At 38.8% G+C, this 21,558-nt stretch overlaps 1 protein-coding gene across 4 annotated transcripts in view; it reads left to right on the forward strand.

The window, feature by feature from the left end:
• Nucleotides 1–21,558, forward strand: part of MYT1L (myelin transcription factor 1 like) — a 153,058-nt gene that overhangs the window by 59,854 nt on the left and 71,646 nt on the right. For all 4 annotated transcript variants that reach the window (XM_077811565.1, XM_077811567.1, XM_077811563.1 and 1 more), the window contains exons 10-13: nt 5,886–6,133; nt 8,542–8,778; nt 10,729–10,850; nt 11,766–11,834. In XM_077811565.1, coding sequence (XP_077667691.1) covers nt 5,886–6,133; nt 8,542–8,778; nt 10,729–10,850; nt 11,766–11,834 — 676 coding nt within the window. The remainder of the gene's footprint in view (nt 1–5,885; nt 6,134–8,541; nt 8,779–10,728; nt 10,851–11,765; nt 11,835–21,558) is intronic.

Below are 21,558 nucleotides of genomic sequence, written 5' to 3' on the forward strand. Positions count from 1 at the left end.
ACAACATTCCCTTCCTCTCTTTCTTATGCAACATGGAACAATTTATTTTCTAGATAAATTCATCTTACAAGATAAAGTGCTTGGGGTTCCTCACTGACTAGCCTATGAAATCCCAGATTTTGTTTAGTAAATTAGGAGTAAGTGTGGGTTAGTGGAACAGTCTCTGCTGTTGCCTCAAAACAGACTCTGATTTAGAAAAGTAGGTGAGTGGAGAAGGAGGAAATTGTAACAGCTGCTGTCCCCATCTTTCCTATGTTTTTTGATAGTTAAGTTTTCCTATGAGATCAGTAAGCAGGTTGTTTCACACTAGTAGAGAGGGTGGAAAAAGGCAGACATTTCTGAGTAAAAGTGCCTTAAACTCTCCAGTACCCACCCTCAAAGGAACAACTTCTAAAGGCTAAATTCTGATAAGTTACACCATTTAAGTCAACAGGTTTGCACTAAAAATTCTACCTATTATGTACATGCTCTGTTTACTCGCTAGAAACTGTGAATGAATATGTGTACGTGTTCTCGTGTAAACAGCAAGGATTTATCCTGTTTGAGGCCCCATTTAGCAAAGCATTCAAGCATTTGCCTAACTCTTATTGAAGTGAGTTGGACCTAAGAGCATGCTTAAAGCTAAGCACATACTTAATGCTTTTGCTGAATTAGGCCTTAAATGATGAAGGATGATAGGGAATTACTCTACTATCTACATATACTACGGGTTCTCAACCTATTGACCATTTTGGGCCACATATGCAGCTCTCTATGTGTTATGTGGGCGGCATCCACACTATATATACTACTTATGTGGCCCTGGGGATGTCACATGGGCCTCAGGTTGAGAACCATTGACATATACACTCATCTCCCATTGATGTAAATGAGAGATACCTATATGTATGGGGATAAAACCCCTTTGACCTTGAAATAGTATTGAGGCGAGCTTGCTTTGGATGTCAACATCTCAGTCAAAGAATGAGTAAGGAGTGATGGTAACACTTTTAGATACATGTGGCTCGGTAAATTTCTTCTCCCCACCCCAAAGTGGAACAGGATGTTGTCATTCCTAATGGGCTTACAAACTTGCTGGGTGAAAAGCTGGTACTGTGTGGTGCATGTAGCTGTAAGTATAAAAACATGGGGTGAAATATGGGGTGAATTTTTGGCCCCACTGAAATCAGTGGATGATTTGTCATTGACTTCAGTGGGGTCAGGATTTCCCCCACGGTGTTAAAACTAAAGTTCTATGGCTTTAGTTATTACGGGCATGAAAGGGAAGCAGCGATAACTTGCCAGTCTCAGGAAAAGACCTTTTCCTTAAGAAATGTTTTTCCTTAAGGAACTTTGCAGTCTCTAGAGCAGAGCTGGGAAATTTATTTTTCAGTGAGTAATAAATTCACCTAAAAATGCATTTTTCAGGTCACAACAACTATTCACAAATTTGGGTTGAATATTGTAAATAGTTTCTACTGAAAAAAATTAGGAAAAAAGAACATCAAAACTGTCAAAGCAGTTTATTTTGGCCATTTTGAAGTGAAATGTTTTGTCTTTGTTTTGAAAACATTTTGTTTTGACCATTTTCAAACATTGTGTTTTGACTTTTCATTTCAAAATGGCATTTTGGAATAAATATTCAGCAATGGACTCTTCAGTCTAGCAGAGCAAGGTATGACATGATCCAATGGCTGGAAGTCGAAGCATAACAAATTCAGACTGGAGATAAATCATACGTTTTTAATAGTGAGGTTAATTAACAATTGGAACAATTTGCCAAGAATTGTTGCAGATTCTCCATCACTGGCAATTTTAAAATCAAGAGTGGATGTTTTTCTAAAAGATCTGCTCTAGGAATTGTTTTGGAAAAGTCCTATGGCCTGTGTTATATCAGAGGTCAGATTAGATTATCATAATGGTTCCTTCCGGCCTTTGAATCTATAAATGTTAGAAATTTAGCTTAAAAAAAAAAAAAGTGAGAAACCCCAAAACCAAAATTAAACATTAAAATGAAAGATGATGGCCAACTATTCCATTGTCTATATACACACTCATCTCCCATTAATCTAAATAGAAGTTACCTGTATGTTTGAAGGGGGAATACGCCTCCCCCTCGCCCTTCCCCCCCCCCCCATTCAAATAGCATTGAGGCTAGCTTGGGAGGTATATAGTATGAACCCACTGTATACATTAGGGAAGAAATTTTTGTTTTGAAGAGGTGTTATACATAAACTTAGTGGAGACTGGTAATTAATCAAAGGTTCATTCTGTCAAACACTGTAAGAGGAAAACAGAAATATGTATAGTATTAAGCGTCTGAAAAATGAGTCACTTGAAGTTTGAATCTTTTAATTTTGAGGCAGCAACAGGCTTTGTGTCACAGACCATGAGGAAAATGTCATGGGGCTGATATATTCAGCAAATAAATTGGTGTGAGTGGCATGGACTGTGTTCTTTTGTGTGTGTGTGTAAGCTTTAATAAGAATTACACAAGGAGAGGACTCTGTATGTTGTATGCTATGATGCCTTGATGATGCTACAGAGAGATCATCTTATAAGGAAGAGGATTTGTTTGTTTGGCTTTATTTTCCCTTTAGGGACAACATCATAATGGGATACATTATAGGCTTATTTTATATGGCAGTAATGATGAGAACAGCTGGACCCAGTGTCCAGAGGAGTTCACAGAGCTCTGCAGGTGGGAGCTATTCAGGGATAGTGGAAAACTTGTGCAAATTTGTTCCTCTCCCCAGAAGTTGTCAAGCAGTCCTCCCTGAATTCTTTCCATCTCACTCCCTTGCACTGGGGCTCTACAGTCCCTGAAGAGCTCCTATGGGGTTCAGAAAAATTGATGGAGCTGTGGTTAACTTGAACAATAGAACTGGTACCAAGGCTGCTGGTGCTGGGGATAGAGGATGCTGGAACTGGGTCTCATTCTCTCATCAACCCCGTTTGTTTGGAAAGGACTGCATACCTTAATTTTGATGGGGCAGCTGCCACTCCCCAGCTTACTTAGCTATGGAGGAGCCTTTGGGATATTAGAGAAGCACTGACCCCACTGTCATCATCCCGTATGTCGTTCATCAGGGGAAAGTCAGAATCTTGGAAATGGAGCTGGCTGGAGCGGCTGCCTGAGAGCAATGTGGCTGTAGTTGATGGAAGAGATTGCTTTCTGCTTTCTGGTTCGCCACTCGGCCACAAAGCATAGTTGGATTACAGAGGTCCCAGCGACCCTGCACCATAGCAATGCACTAAATCACTATTTGGCTCGAAAGCAGAACTGCAAAATGTGTTTTATTTTTTATTCGGACAATGTCACTGCCATTCCCCTTCTCTGCAGATGGATTTCACTCTATCTGAATTCACTATAAACAAGAGTCCTGAATTTCTTTTTCAAAAGTAATGTGAGGTAGATAATCCAGGCTGCAAGAAGTGATTAGAAACTGTACAGTAAAGCTCAAGCTAAAATGACCACAGCCATTCACATATACTTAATACATATATAATGCTTTTCACCCTCAAAGCGTTTCACAAACAATCATTTATTAATCCTCACAACACGCCTAAGATTAAATATTGTGATTGCCTTTCTACTAATGGGGAAAATGAAGCAGAAAGATCATGTGATTTTATCAAGGTCACAGAGGGAGTCTGTGTCAGAGCCTGGAAGAGTTTCTTGTGGCTAATCCTATGTTGAAAACTCTTTATTACTCCTCCCTGCTTTCCTCTCTCCCTCCCTCCCTTCCTCTCTCTCTGTATTGATATAGGTATATAAAATGTCTTATATATCTCATATTTAATTTAATTTTAATCAACTCTCAAATGTCTAATATGGCTGCATTTTTCTTTTGCAAGTGATAGAAAAGGCATGTTATTTATTCGTTTGAAATATAGTCCTAATTTTGCGAATTACATGTGCAAAGTGGTTGCTGTTAAAAAGTCAACACTTACTATGTCAACACAGTGGTAACTGAGATACTGTACTTATTTCCTGTTGTAAGTTTAGAGAATTAGTTGAGTATCTTGGCTACCAGAATGTAGCAACCATGGATAAATGCTCAGTTTTTAGTGACCAATATTGACTACTAGTTTCAGAATGAAATTTGGTGTAAAATATGTCATGGGAAATAACTCACAGGATTATTATCTGTGAATATGCAGAAAACAACAGTGATCTAAAGAATACAAAACAAAAAGAAACTTCTTGAATCTTAACCATCCATTTCGTTAAAAAAAAATCACACCTGTGTACTATGTGGGTTTCCTGAGAAAACTTCTGTATCTGCTATGAATTAAGCATTTTATTTCACTTACAGTAAACAATGACTTCATTAACTTTTCCAAAAATGTACAGACGAAAGGGATGAAGTAAGGAGTATAAGATAAATTCTGCATCAGACTCTCCTGTTCTGCTTTTCCAGGCAGAATGTAGTCCATAAAGAGGCTGTGCTCAAGGGAGCAGATTACTGCATGTATGTCTGCCGCAGCACACCTGAAGAAGTTGGCATAAATTGAAACTGTGGAGAAAGAGATCTAACTAGTGTATTGACCCTTTATATAGGGCCTTTATATAGGACCCTCTGTCCAGCAATTACGCATATATTCTATAGCACAATGACATGGCATTGTAACACATTTATTATATTGTTCAGTATGATCTTTGCAGAATACAGAACTCCACCTTAAAGGGGAGAAATCACTATACCATGAATGCATGTATGTGTAACTGCTGACATTGACTTCTAGTGTGTGGGCTATCTGAAAAACTCTGGGTTCAATAGACCAACTGACATTTTTTCTCAGTCATTTATTAAAAAAATAATTGAGCCATTTATTTTGGGCCAGGAGTGTGATTGGGTTTTTTTTTAATTCCTTTGGCTATAAAATGTGAATATTCATGTTTTTTAAAAAAGCCAACAATATTGTCATGTTCTGTTTAAAGAAGAGGGGAATTAATTGTGCAGGCTTAAGCCTGATGTGGCGCTGTAGTGCTTTCTTGAGCATCCGTTGAGCCTTACAATGTGTGTCAATCATTATATAGTTAAATACACCCTTGTAGCCTGATAATCAGAGGTGCTGAGTGTACACGACTCCTGTTGTTTTCAACAGGAAGCTTTTGGTGCTCAGCACCTCTAAAAATCACACCGTTGAGCTCATTTATTTTTTCTGTTTATATTACATTTGCTTTAGCCTGTGAGGGCCCCACATCCATATTTGAACAATGCCTGCCCCTTCATTCTACGGCCACCTTCTTTTTTCCATTTAGTCCTCCTCCTTTCCCTTCTCATGACCAGCACAGTACTTGCCCTCATTGCAGAATGGAGGAACACTTTGGTCAATTTGAGATTACCAAGGACGTATGGCTAGCACTCTGGCCTGGAGATCAAGCACATTATCCTCCCAATGAGCTTGATCCCCACTAGCTCCAGGGAGTGGGATTCCTAAGGTCGGTTGTGAATCCGGAGTTAGCCCAATTTGCTGGTGCAATACCACTCAAGTGTCCTATCGTTATATGCCCACCTCTTAATAAAAGCGAGTGACCCAAACAGTCCCCGTACAAATATATAATCGGCTCTTACTATGGAATGAAAGCAGTGTTTCCCTGTGCCGTTGCTGAAATTTCATGCACCGTGTTTGTTTGCTACTTCTGGCCTGTTTGTCACTATGGTGTACAGTCACACCCTCCGGATTTATTTCTAATGGGATGTTTAACACACACCCGATTGCTTGGGTAAAGGACTCACGCACAAAATCATAGAATACCTTCATCCTTTTTGTTGCCTTTTTTTTTTAATCAGTCACTGTTGCTCATTATAGAATTCACCCACCGTAGACTGTTTTTCTTGTCATTTATGTAACGTGCTCGTACTTTTGAGTCATCCTTGTCCTATTTCTTCCCACAGCTAAACGTTATTGCAAGAACTCAAGCCCCACCAGCAGCACAACAAGCAGCTATGCCCCTAGCAGCAGCAGCAATATGAGTTGTGGTGGAGGCAGCAGTGCCAGCAGCACCTGCAGCAAGAGCAGCTTTGACTATACTCATGACATGGAGGCAGCACACATGGCTGCCACTGCTATTCTGAATCTCTCCACTCGCTGCAGGGAGATGCCTCAGAACCTCTCCACTAAACCGCAGGATCTCTGTGCCCGGGTAAAACTGAGCAATTACGTTTGTTGATGATGATACAAACCTCTTTACTGCACTAGCTTTGTGCCCCTGATAGGTTCAAGAGTCGCTTTAATGCCTCTTGCTTAATCTTTTTCTCAGAAAGAACAAAAATGTGGCAGCTCTGCTAAGGCAGCAAAATAAAAGATAAAGATGCAAATTACTCATCAGTAATTCTTGAAATCCAGATCAGTGCTTAGAGTTAAAATGGTGCTGATAAAATGTGTTGTTCTCTGTTTTAATTCTCCTCTTACTGATGGGGTCTATAGTAACTATGGAAGCTATTTAGGTTGCTTAGGTGGTATTAATTGCACTGAAGAATTTTTACTAACACTATCTGATTTATAATTGTAAGAAAGAGGATGGTTTAATAATGTAACTTCATGTATAAATCATACATGGGCCCTAAGGTCTTACGATCTAGTACAAAGGAAATTTGTGGTATTGTACACAATGTTGTCTTACCGATCCAGAATATAATTGCTCTCAAATAGATTCATAATACGTTTGAAACAAACAAAAAATCCTCCAGTGCAGATAACTTTTAAGTTGCATAACAGTAATAATGCAGTATCACCAGTGCTCTATAAAGTGTTAGTAAATTCTCAATATATTATTAAATGGCAACACTAAAACAAATAAAGTAAAAAGATTTTTATATTAACCTTTCTGTATTAAGAAAAACAGTAGCATTATTAAAATTCATCCAAATTGTAAAACTTTTATAAGAACCGTTTTACTTTGTTATAACCAGAATAAATCTTGACTCTGACATCTGAGGACAAATGACTATTTAAAATACACCAGCAACCAATAAAGTGCTACCTATAGGAGGCCACTAGATGGCTAAATAGACAGATGCAGTGCAGGGGGAACAGTTTTATTGTGCTTATAGAAGAGCTTTTGAGCTGGCAGACATGTTCTGCTCTTCTCCAGATAAACAAAGGGTTTTTTTTCCTGTTGTGTAAAGCTTCTTGATCATACATAATGAGCTAACAATCTTACCAGTAGTTATTAGTAATGATCTTAATTTATATGAATTCAGTAAGGTTAGTAATTTTGTTTTCGAATGCTTCCTTTTATATTAATTGATTTAATCCTATAGATGAGGGAAATCTCTTTGTGGCATGCAAATAAATGTGATTGTGCTCAGTACCAATAGGAATTGAAAAAGTTTGAGCAATAACCTTAAAAATATTATGTGGCAAAAAAAATGTAATAACAAATCTGGGAAGATAAATACATTATCAAGCCTAAATTAATATCAGGGCAATAATCAGGAATAAACTATGGCAAAAAGTGTTTGTGTAGAATAATACTGTATAATCTGTCAAGGCAATAACCAAAGCAAGGGATTTTCATTAAGTGTCTTGCTGCTGTTCTGTTATTACCTCAAGAGGAAAGAGAGCTCCTAGACATCTGAGTAGACGGTAGAATTCACAGCAGTTTTGAAATCTAATTTCTGGTGAAGTGTTTTACTCTTGAAAAATTAAGGTTTGGTTGAGTATTTTGCTTCCTCCCCTCCCCCGTCTAAATGCCCTCCCACTCCCTGGGGGAAAGAAAGAAGAAGAAGAGGAGGAAGATGATTTGAAGTGAATAATTCTTGATCTATTTTCAAGCCAAAAACAAAAATCCCAAACCTACTCACCCTATACTGCACAGTTCCTCTGTCGCTGCAGGGAATGTCAGTACCAGCTTTGTTACCCAAGCCAGCTGATTATATAGATAGTCTTTGGAAAGTTAAGATATATTAAACCTTAACATCTGTGATGGAGGAACTGTGAGATTTGGACGCATTTTCTCATAATATGAAGGTAGCAAACACAGTGTAAACCGACTGGCTTTAGTAACCAAAGCTCTTTTTTTCTAATTCTTTACCTATTAGTGTTAGAAGAGCAAAGTATTCTGCTTTTTTTTAATGCAACTGATGCAACTTGCTACCTAGTTTTTATTACTCTAATCATATAAGCAGGTGTTGAAAGGACTGGAAGTAGACAGAATCATATAGATGTTAACTCTGTTAGACTAACCTGTCAAAGAGTAAATCAGGGACATAAACACAGCAACAAGAAAATACCTTTGGGGATTTATCATTTCACTGTCAAATTTTACACCTGTGTTTTGGGAGGATCGTTGTGGTTAGTGAGAAGTCTCCCCTTTTCTTCCAAATATTAGATTAGCCTTTTATGAAGACATGAGTGCATCTACTTTAACAGCATTAATGTTGTGTAACAGAATCATGCTACGTGTGGGAGGGGGCTTAGTGCTTACAATCTATATAGGCATGATAAAGCCTTTTATCATTCTACTAAGCAATCAGATTGAAAACCACAGAGAGGTGACATTTTGATAGTCCAAAGCTGAATTAACAATATTTTTTCTTCTTTTAACAGAATCCTGATATGGAAGTCGATGAAAATGGAACCTTGGATCTAAGCATGAACAAACAGAGACAGCGGGATGGTTGCTGTACCATTTTGACACCACTGGAGCCAATGTCACCACAACGACAAGCTGTGATGAATAACCGGTGTTACCAGCTGAATGAGGGTGACTGCTGGGACTTGCCAGTGGACTACACTAAAATGAAGCCCAGAAGGATAGATGAAGATGATTCCAAAGAGATTAATGTATGTCTTTTTCATCTAAGGGTTCTGATTGCAATCTGACTGTTTTAATTCATTAGATTTCTAAAATCTGAAAGGGAAGAGGAAACACCATGTGTAGGTAATAAAAAAAAAATAGATGGTTTCCTGACAAGAGGACTTTCTGGTGGTTAATCTTTCAAAATATATCATGTTGGCACACGTCTGATCGGTGACTAACTTCAATCCGACAACACTTGAACCGTGAATGTGAATCATGTTTTCTAACAGCACTGTCTTGTTAACAAATATTTTCTTCTGTGAAGATGCTCTAATTTTCCAAATCTACCTTATTCCATCTGAGGAAGTTGACATAACTTTTTTCAGTGTTGGTATCAAGTTTTTACCAGCTTTCCGAACAAGATACTCTTCTCAGATTAAGATTCAAAAGTGAAGGACTGAATATTTAAAAGTGTGTTTATACACACAGCTCTGCTCAAGAAGCACAAACAGAATACAGTATAAGTTTTCCATTAATTTAGCTAACCAGGATTTTGTTGTCAAAAGGCCTGCTCCTATATTCAGGAAAATACATTTCTTGTGCATTCAGGAAAGTAGGAGCACAAAGCTTTGGGTGTGGAAGGGATACACAATAGGGCCTTTATACCATAGTAATAAAATATTTTATTTCAAGAGTATTATGAAGGAATATGAGGTGTGATACACTCTAAAAACCTGTAAGCAGAAAGACGTAAATAAAGAAAACTTGCTCCATAGTGAATTTATTTTAAGTTTCAAAGCTTGTAACACATAGCAAGTGTTTTCAGTCACCACTCTGAAAGGGTGGTCCTGACAGTTGTCAGACAGCTGCTTTTTTGGTGGGGAGTTGCGGGGAGGCTACTGTTTGTGCTTGTCAGGTTTCAACTCTTGCTCACTAGCCCGTTTGCCATTTTGATCCCATTGTAATCTAGACATGATTTTACAATCCCAGACTTTGTATAGCAATATTTTTTCTCCTGCTAGATCTATGTTATAAGATTAGAATTCTTATCAACTCTGTGTAGCAATATCTCTCTCCAATTTATTTTAATCAAAATATAGGATGGCATGATTTAAAAAATAAACTTAGAAACATGCAATAAAGTGATATTTGCTTTGTATACATTGGATGCAATCCTAGCTCCGCTGAAACAATGGGGGCGTTGCCATTGACTTGGCTGGGGCCAGGATTTCTCTCATTATCTAAGAAATGGGAGATATTAAATACAATATAGAACTTGACTGAAACAGGAGGAATTGTTCTTTAATTCTGTTGCTCACAGCACCATCTGCAGGAGTTTCTGCATCAGTGCTTTCTGCCACATTTTCTTCACTTCTGAAATTAATGCTTAAGTTTCAAATATAAAAAAGCTAAATCCATCAGTAAATTTAATTACAAAATTATATTTTGCGAGGCAGATCCATTGAGGTTTGCCCCAGATTGTGACACTATATGTGTGTTTAGCAGTTGGCTGCTAACATCATTCCTGATTCATTTTTTGGGAGAATGCTTAACCATTTTAAAATGTTATTGAAGTTAGCGTTTTGATGGATAAGATACTATATTTAGGCTTTGTTTTTCTGTGGCTGTGGTTTGTAAAAACTCGTGACTTTGGAAAAAGTATTGATTCTTGTGAAAGAGAATAGAAACTGTCAGAGGCAGCTGCTGATACAGTTGGGAATAGACACCAAACAAAAGAGAATATCTGACTTTTGCCTCTTTCTCCTCAAATTAAATGGTATAATTCTTTTTCACGTGTTCTAAAGTGTGTATTGAAATGTAAAGGTACTATATAAAGGTCTAGCAGGTGAGCAAAAAGGTAAAATAATGTCAACATTTTTCTGATTGAGTGGGAGTAATGGAGGCGATATGTCTTATAACTGTACGCAGCATTGTTTTTTGTGTATATTGCAGCCTCACCTAAGTGGGACTAATACCCATATGTTTGCCTGCAGCCAGAAGACTTGGATCCTTTCCAAGAGGCACTTGAAGAACGAAGGTATCCTGGTGAAGTTACAATCCCAAGCCCTAAACCCAAATTCCCTCAATGCAAAGAGAGCAAAAAGGATTTAATAACGTAAGCATAATGTGAGGTGAAATTATTTTTTCTCCTTTTAACCTTTCCTCTTTGTCTTTTTTAAACAAACAAGTACATATACGCCTTGCAGTATGAGCATGCAACATTTGCAGCATATAAATGTTTCCAACTGCCAGTTAAGTCAAGTAATAAGCTAACACGTATTTGCTTGTTTTTAATGATGCTATATTTTACTGAGATGCCATTTTCATTTAATGCTGTTCATTTTGCAGCTTTTTGATAGGATGCTTAAATCCCCTTGCAGTCATTGCAGCTAAACTGGAAACAATGAAACTTTTAAAAGTTTTTTTTTTTTAAACATACTTACTATTTTGGCTGTTTTTGTTTTTGTTTGGTGGCAGATGTCCAACACCAGGGTGTGATGGGAGTGGTCATGTGACTGGTAATTACGCCTCACATAGAAGGTGTGACTTCATTTTTTTCATGGTGGATTCTGTCTTTTCAATTTATTGTTTTCAGCTTACCTCAACAATGCTGTCAAAGTAAAGATGTTGAACTATGTGTTAACCCTTTGAGTAATATATGTTGATATTAAAAGCATGCTAATTTGTGTGTTGTATAAACGTCTTTTATTTTTAAATAGATTACTAAAATTTCCAAAGTTTTCTTAAGCTTTTTGAGTAGTTAACCCAGGGATCACAAATATTTTTTGTTACATTTTACTACATTGTAAAAACAAAAAAAGTTCATTTACATTATGTAGTATTGGAAGTAAAATGTATATCTAAATATATTCAGAGGGTTAACTATATTACAAAATTCAATATTACAGCACTTGCCCCATCGCTTTTCTGCATTACAATTTTTAATTTTTACTTTTTATGTTGTGATTGTTTGGGAGAGTTTAGCTTTTAAGGAGGTTGACTTACTTGGATATCCTGCCATGTCTTACAGTCTGTCTGGCTGCCCCTTGGCTGACAAAAGCATTCGAAGTATGCTGGCCACAAGCTCACAAGAACTCAAGTAAGATATAAACAAAATCATTCTGTTTACACATTTATTTGCTCAGCAAGCGCATATAATTATGACAGACGCTAGATATGCTATTTGGAAAAGTACTAGCTAATGTACAGGAACTGACCATGCTTGGAATTTCCACTGAAATCAATAGGAGATCCATGCAGTGATTGGGCCTATAAATAAGTCTATTTCTTTGTTATTTCTTTTGTGCATAGAGTACACATTAAGGATGGGCAACTTCAGAAATTTTGCCATCCCAGTCAGGACAAGCATCCAAATTTTGGAATCCCTTCTCAAATTTATCTAAACTATCTAAGTCTCTTGAAGTTATCAGTCTGAGCTGGATATATCAAGAGAACAGATTCCAATAGACTAGTCTGATTCCAAAATTGGCAAAGCAATTATCTGACTATTTCAGAACCTCCAAGGAAGGTTTATTTCCAAAATAAATAATAAATAAATAAATAAATAATTAAAGGTCCATGCTTAGGGTGTAAGGAGGAGGTAGGCTTTTTTTTTATGGAATCTGAACCAGTTCTCCTATCCCTAATTCATGTATTGTTCTCCCCAGGTTTGTATCACTATTATCAGCCTAATGCATTGCCTCATTTACCTACCTTTTTCTAGAGTTTTCTTTGCTATTCCTCTGCATTTTTTTCTCTCTACAACGTAACAATTTCCTTTCAATACTTCAGAGTGAAAATTGTAAGCAATAGACATTAGTTTTTTTAAAGTATTATGTTGAATTATTCAATTAAAATATAAAGAAAATCCTGTAGTTTTGTCTATGCTGAAATAGGATCTTTTAATATTGGCAGCAATTAAATATATTTATATATGATTAGTTACTCTGTTCTGATTTTTAAAAAATTAATAATCTAGGTTATACAAATAGTCTTTGTGGTTATAGTGAGAAGTCCTACCAAGAATTCTGTAACCTCCTTCAAAAATGTGCATGTTCTGTTCTGGTCAAGCAATACTACAGGTCCAAACTGACTCTTCTCCTGCAGCCAGAGCTTTGGCTAAAACTGTGCACATGGAAAGGCTGCAGGATTGGATAGTTATGTGGTATTCCTCAACAGACCCCAAACACGTTGTACAGAGGGACAGATATTTAAAAGTAAGGCGGCAAGAATGGGAAGGGACAGCATGAACAAATACTTGGTGATGATTCCTGACCATGCTGAGGAGTATTCCAAACATTATTGGGCGGGGGGCTACCTTTGCTGCCATGACTAGCATTTTCTTGAGATTCATACATGCATTGTTGGGAGAACAGACCCTAAAGCCTCGGAAATGTTTCAGAAAGTCAGCTGCTAAGGCAGATTGCTCCCTAGATTTGTCTAACATAGCCAGTGAGTTCTCATGTGGGGTAAGAAAATCACTTTGCCTAATTTAAAATCCACTCCAAATTTACAGGTTTGACCGCTCAACTCAAATGTTATTGGGATCCCATTCCACTTAAAGACTGTGGGATGTGTGGGGGCAGGGAGGGAGCATGCATGGAAAAAGTCAAGTGAAAGCAGAGAGTGAGAAATAGAGTAAAGTGAGGGCAGAGTGATTCTTGGACTCAGAACCACATGGTGGGTGTGCAGGAGGCTATCTGCAGCCATAGTGGTTGGAGGCATCATGCCTGCATAAGGCAAGCACAGACAGGATGACTGTTGGGGGAGCAGGGACAGTGTGTTTACTATAGGTTCTTGCTGCTGCTTTAGAAAAGATGCAACATACAGAGACAGTTTAGATGCCTGAACCTGGGATGTCCTGCAGCAGCACAGAGGTGCAACTGGAGGGAAAATCCTACTCAGCCCTGAGCTACAGCATGTCCAGTATAGATGGAACCATCAGGGAATTTAGTTGCTAAGATCTATGAAGTCCCTACTGAGCATGTGCGAACTGCAATTTTGAAAGGCCAGATTTGGACAGGTTTTCATAAGGATGCACAAGGCACATTCCTGACACCAAGGTCACTCCCTTGCCAAACATCAAGTCTCTGCTCCTAAACATGGGTGCACTAGAACTTTTCAGAGAAAAGTCATCAGAACTTTTTTTAGCATGGACAAAACAACTTATTTTTCCTTAGCATCATACCTGGAAACAACTAAACTGCCTTGGCTGAAACATTCATACATAACATATATTCATACATAACAACATAAATATTCATACATAACAACATAAACAGCCTAGGCAGACACCTAGCATAGAAAATTTCAGCCCAATGGCTTAAATTGTGGCAAAGGTATAAGAGTCTGATAATGTGACGTTGGACAACCTTAATAAAAGGCAGTTGCACATGCCCCACCTGTAATTCATATATGTAAAGGTGATATTCATTTGACCAATTAATTTATCATTCACTTTTGATCTACCCTATTACCACTAATGCATCTTCTTTGGGCTAGTTCTAACATTCCTTACACCTGAACAGCATCAAACAGCTACCATTTTTAAAAAGTCAAACTGCCAGAGAAATGTTTCCTTCTTTCCCCAACTGTAGAATTTCCCTCAAAAAAATTACACCTGCCTGAGCCCCAGAATAGGTAATATTCAGTTGTGTGCCAATGATGGGCCAAAGGGTTGGTATCTCTTGTCCCTGTAGGACTAATAGCTTGCATACTATCCCATTGGAAAGGAGAGATTCCCAGGTCGCTTTTAGCACTTGCTTCCTGCCCTGGAAAAGCCCAGAATAGCAGAATTTAACTATAGGACATTTTTATGTATAAAAAGATCTGTTTTAGATATTTTTGAAAGTTTTTCTCTCTATATATATCTGTAGCTATATATGTAGATATAAAGAGAGAGAGATTAAAATTAATGTTTTATATCATACTTAGTTTAGCTATCAAATTTTCAGAATTTCTCTCCCTCTAAGCCTGAAAAAATGAACAGATCTTAACAAAGTTACTAAATGCAGAAAATAAAGTCCAATAAAATGTTTTAAATCTCTAAATCATTTGTAAATTATTTTTCTCTAACACATGATAGAGAATACATGATACTGTAGTGTGATATAAAGATTTTATTGCTGGATTGTACCATTTGGGATGACCTGCATAACTCACTCATGGCTTTGCCATTCCTGGGTAATGTGACAAATCTTAAACTCATCCAGATAAAACCTTTATGTGGCATTCTACAATTATGTATTCTCTGTTTCTCTTTTTCACTCACACAAATATGTGTAAAGTAATTTTCAAACTGGAATTCTGTCAGGACTCCATACCTCGCAAACCTGTGCAAAAGGTGCTATGAGATATTTAATGAGCATTATTGGCTGTATATTTGCTCTGGAAGGCAATCTTCCAAGTTCACCACCATAGACACTACCCACACTTTTTGTCACACAAACTGTGTGTCATGAACAGTTAAGCATGTTTATTTGCTGTTCTCCACCTGTGTTTCAGTTTTTCTTTTCCCACATCCCCTAAACAGACCAAACTATTCATAAAGGGTGAAATTCTACAAGCATTTCTATAACCTGGCACACTTCTGTGCTGAAATCTGCACTAGCTCTCAGTATAAGAGTTTGGAGGAGAACAAGAGAGTTGGGTAGTATAGATCCAGTATGTATGTTCAAAAGGGAGACAAATCATTGGTTACCTAACTTGTATTGCAGTTTTTGCAGAACTGGTTGACATATTTGTATATGCTGAACTCACTCCTCTCCTGTAGTCTTGCTCCTCCTCTTTCCCTCTCCTGCATGGGGAATAAATGAAGAACGAACACAATTTTTTCGTCTCTCATCTGCCTAGGAGTGGACTCCCTGACTTTGTCCACCTGTTCCTTCCTGGTTTCAGCCCCTCTCCTAGTATCCTATTTACTTATGTATATGCCCAACTGGCTTATAGACAGGTCACTGATTATTAAATAACTGAAATATTCAAAGTAGTGCTGAGTTATATATAAATATATAAGACAATTGTTTTTAAGACATAAGTAACATCAAAAGAGGTGGTTATTGGAGACTTCAAGGAATTTTAAGGTCTTAAAATGGACAAAACAGTATAAGCATCCAAATCTGTTGATGGCTAGAGCACAGTCTATTTTGATTAATTATTATGTTGATCTTAATGCATTTTGTCTCTCAGTGCTATAGTCTACAGTAATTGGGGTCCTATAAATACCATAGAACAGATTGATAGACAGGGTCCGGAACAACTGTGTTATGGCAGCTTTCTGAGGCATGAAGCCATATTTTCACTCCATGGAGAATAAAAGAGTTGGCCAAACTCTTTCTTGACATCCACCCATTTCAGTTTGCAGTGGCAGACTGGAGAATTTCATGCTGATGGATGCCATGCAGTTTATATGACTCTCCATCCACATAAAGTCTGAGCATAAACATGTCTCTCTCAGGAATAGAACTTGGTCCAATAAAAGATATTACCTCACCCACCTTGTCTCTCTAATATCCTGGACCGACAGGGCTACAACAACACTTCGTACTGTGACAGGGTCGGGCCAGATGGCTACAGAAGAGTAATCGAAGGCAGATATATTAGCCCTAGGTTAAGTAGGTCCCTTTTCCCTGGGTAAGGTAACAGGGAAGGTTCCAGAACAATCAGGAACCTTCTGGAAACAATTAAGACAGACAGGCTGATTAGAACAGCCAATCAAGAAGCTGCTAGAATCAATTAAGGCAGGCTAATCAGGGCACCTGGGTTTAAAAAGGAGCTCACTTCAGCTTGTGGTGTGCGTGTGAGGAGGTGGGAGCAAGAGGTACTAGGAGCTGAGAGTGAGAATGTATACTGTTGGAGGACTGAGGAGTACAAGCATTATCAGACACCAGGAGAAAGGTCCTGTAGTGAGAATAAAGAAGATGTTGGGAGGAGGCCATGGGGAAGTAGCCCAGGGAGTTGTAGCTGTCACACAGCTGTTCCAGGAGGCACTCTAGACAGCTGCATTCCACGGGGCCCTGGGCTGGAACCTGGAGTAGAGGGCAGGCCCGGGTTCCCCCCAAACCTCCCAACTCCTGGTCAGACACAGGAGGAGTTGACCTGGACTGTGAATTCAGAAAAATGGCCAAGCTGAGGGCTGCCGTGAAGCTCCAAGGCGAGCAAATCCGCCAATGAGCGCAAGACCCACCAAGGTAGAGGAGGAACTTTGTCACAGTACATAAATGTGAGCCACACATGCATAGATCAGATACAGGTGAAGGCAGTTACAGGGTTTGATCAATAATCTTCACTACTAATGGAATTTCTTTGGCTCTTAGTTCCCAGTTACTGGCACCAGCAGAGACGACTTCAGTGCTTTTAAGTGTCTCTGAAGAAATTAACATCTGGCCTGAATCCAAGACTTTCCAGTATTAGGTTACAGGCTATAGTGTTGGTGAAACACAACTTCTTTCTTAAAAGACAAAGAGATGCTGGATTGAATATTAAACCTCCCTATGATGGGAGAGCAATTAGCAGCCACAAACAGTTACAGATATAAAGTTTAAGGTGAAAGGTAAAAAGTTCAGTTGTTAAATACAATTTTTAACCTTAACATAGTTTGTTTCCTACCACTTACAGTGACTTAAAAACTGCAGTCTTGTAGAACTGTAAACATTCTTAAAAAGTGAAACAACATTCCCCAAAGTTTTAGAAGTAACTTAAAAGAAAAACTTTACTTTAAAATTGATTAGTTGATTTAAAAAAGCAATCATTTGAATGGTTAATAAACCAGTCCAAGCCAAACCAGTCCTCTTTCTTTCTGTGCCCAGTCAGCCAGGGCATCTGTGCAGCGGTGAGTTCAAGGAAATAACATACCTGTTTCAGATAGTACTTTCAGGTGGATTTGTCATTTAAAAAATAACCACACCTTTTATATGGCTCTGTGTAGGTTGGCCATGCTAAATAAGTCACCTATAATAAGACATATTACCAAATTTAACATTGTTTCTCTAAGGTCATTTCTCTGTCAAAAACTCATGTGTGCCTCCTTCTGTTAGAGGAAATGTTAGTTTCATATGATTATATTAAATTAGCCTGATCTCTAAGATGTTTGGGGATCAAATATGTCCCCAAAAAATTGGATGCTTATCTGAACTTCCAATAGTCCTCCAATCCCTAAACACCCCTGTCCCTAAGCAGATTTTCACTATGTGGAATTGTCTTCTTGGGGGGGATATCTAGTGTCCTGCCCCTCTGGCATCTTTAGGGGAGGAAGGCATTCTCATCATCCTCTCTGTGCTGAAGCCTCAGGGCTTCTACTTTCCTTGTCTCTCTCCATGGTAGGAAGGTGGACTCAGGGCTACTACTGTTTTCTCCACTCTGAAGGTGGAGGATCTTGTGGTTTCCTTTCCCTCATTCTTATGTGACTTTTTGCCCTAACTTCCACATTGTTGGATACCCAACCTCTACACTCCTCCAACTAGGTCTTTCCATCTCCCTGGGAATCCCATTCCCCTTATCCCTTTTTCTCCCTTCCCATCTGTGTCTCCCTTGTGAGTGTCTCCCCTTAACTCCTGAACAGGAGGGAGAAATGGGCCATTCTGCACCTCTCTGTATCTCACCCACCCAGGCCAATTACTGCAGCCTTAGAGTACGGGGTTAGAAACTGCCCCTTGGCTGGTGAATATTCAGCTTCCCCAGTTGTTCTCTTAGCCCATGTGCTGATTTCTAGCCTCCAGCAGAGACCATAGTTGCTGAGAAAGGGAGCAAGGGAATGTAAAAGGAGCTGATTGACACAGGCCTCTGGTTGATTCCCACAGTGGCCCCTATTGGCAGCAGGCAAAAATTATGTATATGTTTTTAACAGCTTAGGGAAAAAGATATCCAGGGGCTATGGCCAGGATTGCAAATACTCAGGACACTCCCAGCCAAAATGGGGCAGCTGGCAAGCCAGTGGTAAATATGGTGCTTGTTATTGTTTTTAATTATTCATACTAACCAGAGGACATTTGGAATCTTCGGCCAAATCCTCACTCAAAACTCCCAGTGACTTCAGTTACCCAGACCAGCTTGCTTTAGTGGGAGCTGAATGTGTAAGGATTGAGTAAAGGCAGCAGGATTTGGCACAGAACACGTAATTCGACAATAGTTAAAACCTGGATCCTGGGCACTGGGTCTTAGGCCCTTGATGGTGAAGTTCGAAGATGTCAAAAATAGTTCATGGTCCCAATTAATCAATAAAACAAAGGTGCAAACATTAGAAATATGTTTCTTTAAGCAATATATTTAGGGCCAGATTGTGATGGGGTTTTGCTGGGATTGAAGGGGAACAGACGAACCTCCCCAGCTTGGTTAGCTCATGCAAGCGCCTGTCCCAGTTGTTTAAGGGAGCTCAGGGACTTCTCTTTCATTGTGGCCCTAGAGACAGCCAGTATTCCAAAGAGCTATAAACTAGTATCATCAATTAGTAAAATGCGCCGATGGAGAACTCTAGGAGGGCGTGAGGTTGATGACTTTGAACCACCGCCAGATAAGTAGATTATTCTTTCTCTCATTCTCAAAATCTCTAAACTTTGAGAGCTTTCTGATTACATGGCCACTTCTTGTTCTCAGAACAGTTCCTTCTGCAGTGGCAGGTCTGGAGACTGAGGTGGATCCACCACCTAGAACTTGTATTTGCCATTCCTGGTATTTTTCATTGTCACTGAGTGAATCATGTGTTTGTTACTTCTGTCAGCACAGAAGCACCATCACTAGCATTTTGGATACCCACAAGAAATAGATCACCAAAGTTTTCATTCATTTTTTTTAGTGTTCTTCTGTTCCTCCTGTAGGACTGACACTGAGGGGGACCTTGCTGCAGATGAGATAAAGTTTACACTGGCAGGTTGCCAGACACTTTTCTGTAAGGATTCTAACATTTTCTCTCACCTGCGTGGCTAACTGTTTGGCATTCTTGTTATAGCATTTCTTCTTCTCTACTTTCTTAGATTCTTCGTATCTCTTGAGGTTTAATTGTTTTTGACTCAATAAGCTTGCTAGAAGTTGGCACTAAAGTTGTTGTCCTTCTGCCTACTGAGTATCTGAAGTGGTGAGCCTAGTAAATAAATGTGGGGTGTATTGCAATACTTTAACAATGCTAACTATGGACCCCATGAATCTGCCAGAGCTTTTTTTTTAATGAAGTTCTTTGATGTTTGCACTTGACTTTTATGTTCATAAATTTGATTGTAAGGACTTGATATGATCTACTTGAACTGATGTTCAAAGAAAATTACCAAAATGAGGCATTTATAGATTGTTGGCCATTATGTGTTGTTTACTCATCTGGAATCATATGGTGAAAAAATTACAGTTTACATTGTATTATTACATTGCTGCTCAATATGTCGTGTAAAAGGTTAATTTAAAAAACAACTGAGTAATATTCCACCAGTAAGAGGTAATCATTTCCATTTCATTCAAACACATCTGTGCCAACCTTGGGCCAAGTGCAATCAGGAATCTCATGTGGTTTCAGTGGGTTTTTTGCATTCTGTTTCCTGTATTTATTGCAGATTTCCGCTTGGATACCTTATCTTTGATGGCAGCATGCATGCCTGGCCAGAACAGAACATCTTGGGCTCTGTTCCTGCACTTCTCAATACTCAAATGGGCACTGTAGGTTATACCTAGCATTTCCAACCTCATGTTGTGTGGTGCTATGACAATGTCCTTTGTACAGAATCCCATCATATGCAGCAATTTCATCTCTATAGTCACAATATGTTTTTTTTACTTGGAGGTGCCTGGGCTTTTCCTGTTAGCCATCGTCTAGAATAACTTGCTCAAGCTCTTGAAAGGTTGGATCATTTCATGTTTCTTGCTTGAATTTGTCTAATTTTTTATCAGAAATGGGTACTTGAGTCATATTTGCATAAAACCCCTCTTCCTTGTTTTCACTGTTTAAAAGCAGCTTTAAGAGCATGCCTTCTATGAGAAGCTCTTTACCAGGCATTTGCATTCCACTTGCATTTCTAATGCTGCAAGGTACTCCTCATAGGCACAGGATCTGTCAGCATGAAGTAGCTTTGCAATTTCTCTATAATTTTCTGAAGTCTGGACTGTGCTTTGCACAATGGTCCCCTGTAATATCCCAACAGTTTATGGTCTGTTTCTACATTGACTAATTTTTGCCGATAACAATATTCATGAAATCATTCACAACCAAAACCTATTGCCAGCATTTCTTTTTCTCGCTGGACATAGTTCTGTTGTATTTTAATCAGTGCTTTAGAAGCATATGTCATTTAGACATCATCTGGCAGAAGCACAGCCTCAATCCCTGTGGGCTTGCATTGATTTAGGGCAATATTTTGAAAAGTCCCTGGCTGACTTAAGAACCTATGTCCCATTTTCAAAAGTAATGTAGGCATTTCGGAATCTAAGCCCTGGTCTACACTAGGAGTTGAGGTCGAATTTAGTAGTGTTAAATCGATTTAACCCTGCACCCGTCCACATGACGAAGCCCTTTGTTTCGACTTAAAGGGCTCTTAAAATCAATTTCCTTACTCCACCCCCGACAAAGGGATTAGCTCTGAAATCGGCCTTGCTGGGTCGAATTTGGGGGTACTGTGGACACAATTAGATGGTATTGGCCTCCGTGAGCTGTCCCAGAGTGCTCCATTGTGACCACTCTGGACAGCACTCTCAACTCAGATGCACTGGCCAAGTAGACAGGAAAAGGCCCACGAACTTTTGAAATTCAATTTCCTGTTTGGCCAGCGTGGCAAGCTGCAGGTGACCATGCAGAGCTCATCAGCAGAGGTGACCATGATGGAGTCCCAGAATCGCAAAAGAGCTCCAGG

The sequence above is a fragment of the Eretmochelys imbricata genome, chromosome 3 (genome assembly GCF_965152235.1).
Source record: "Eretmochelys imbricata isolate rEreImb1 chromosome 3, rEreImb1.hap1, whole genome shotgun sequence".
In the NCBI taxonomy this organism is placed as follows: domain Eukaryota; kingdom Metazoa; phylum Chordata; order Testudines; family Cheloniidae; genus Eretmochelys; species Eretmochelys imbricata.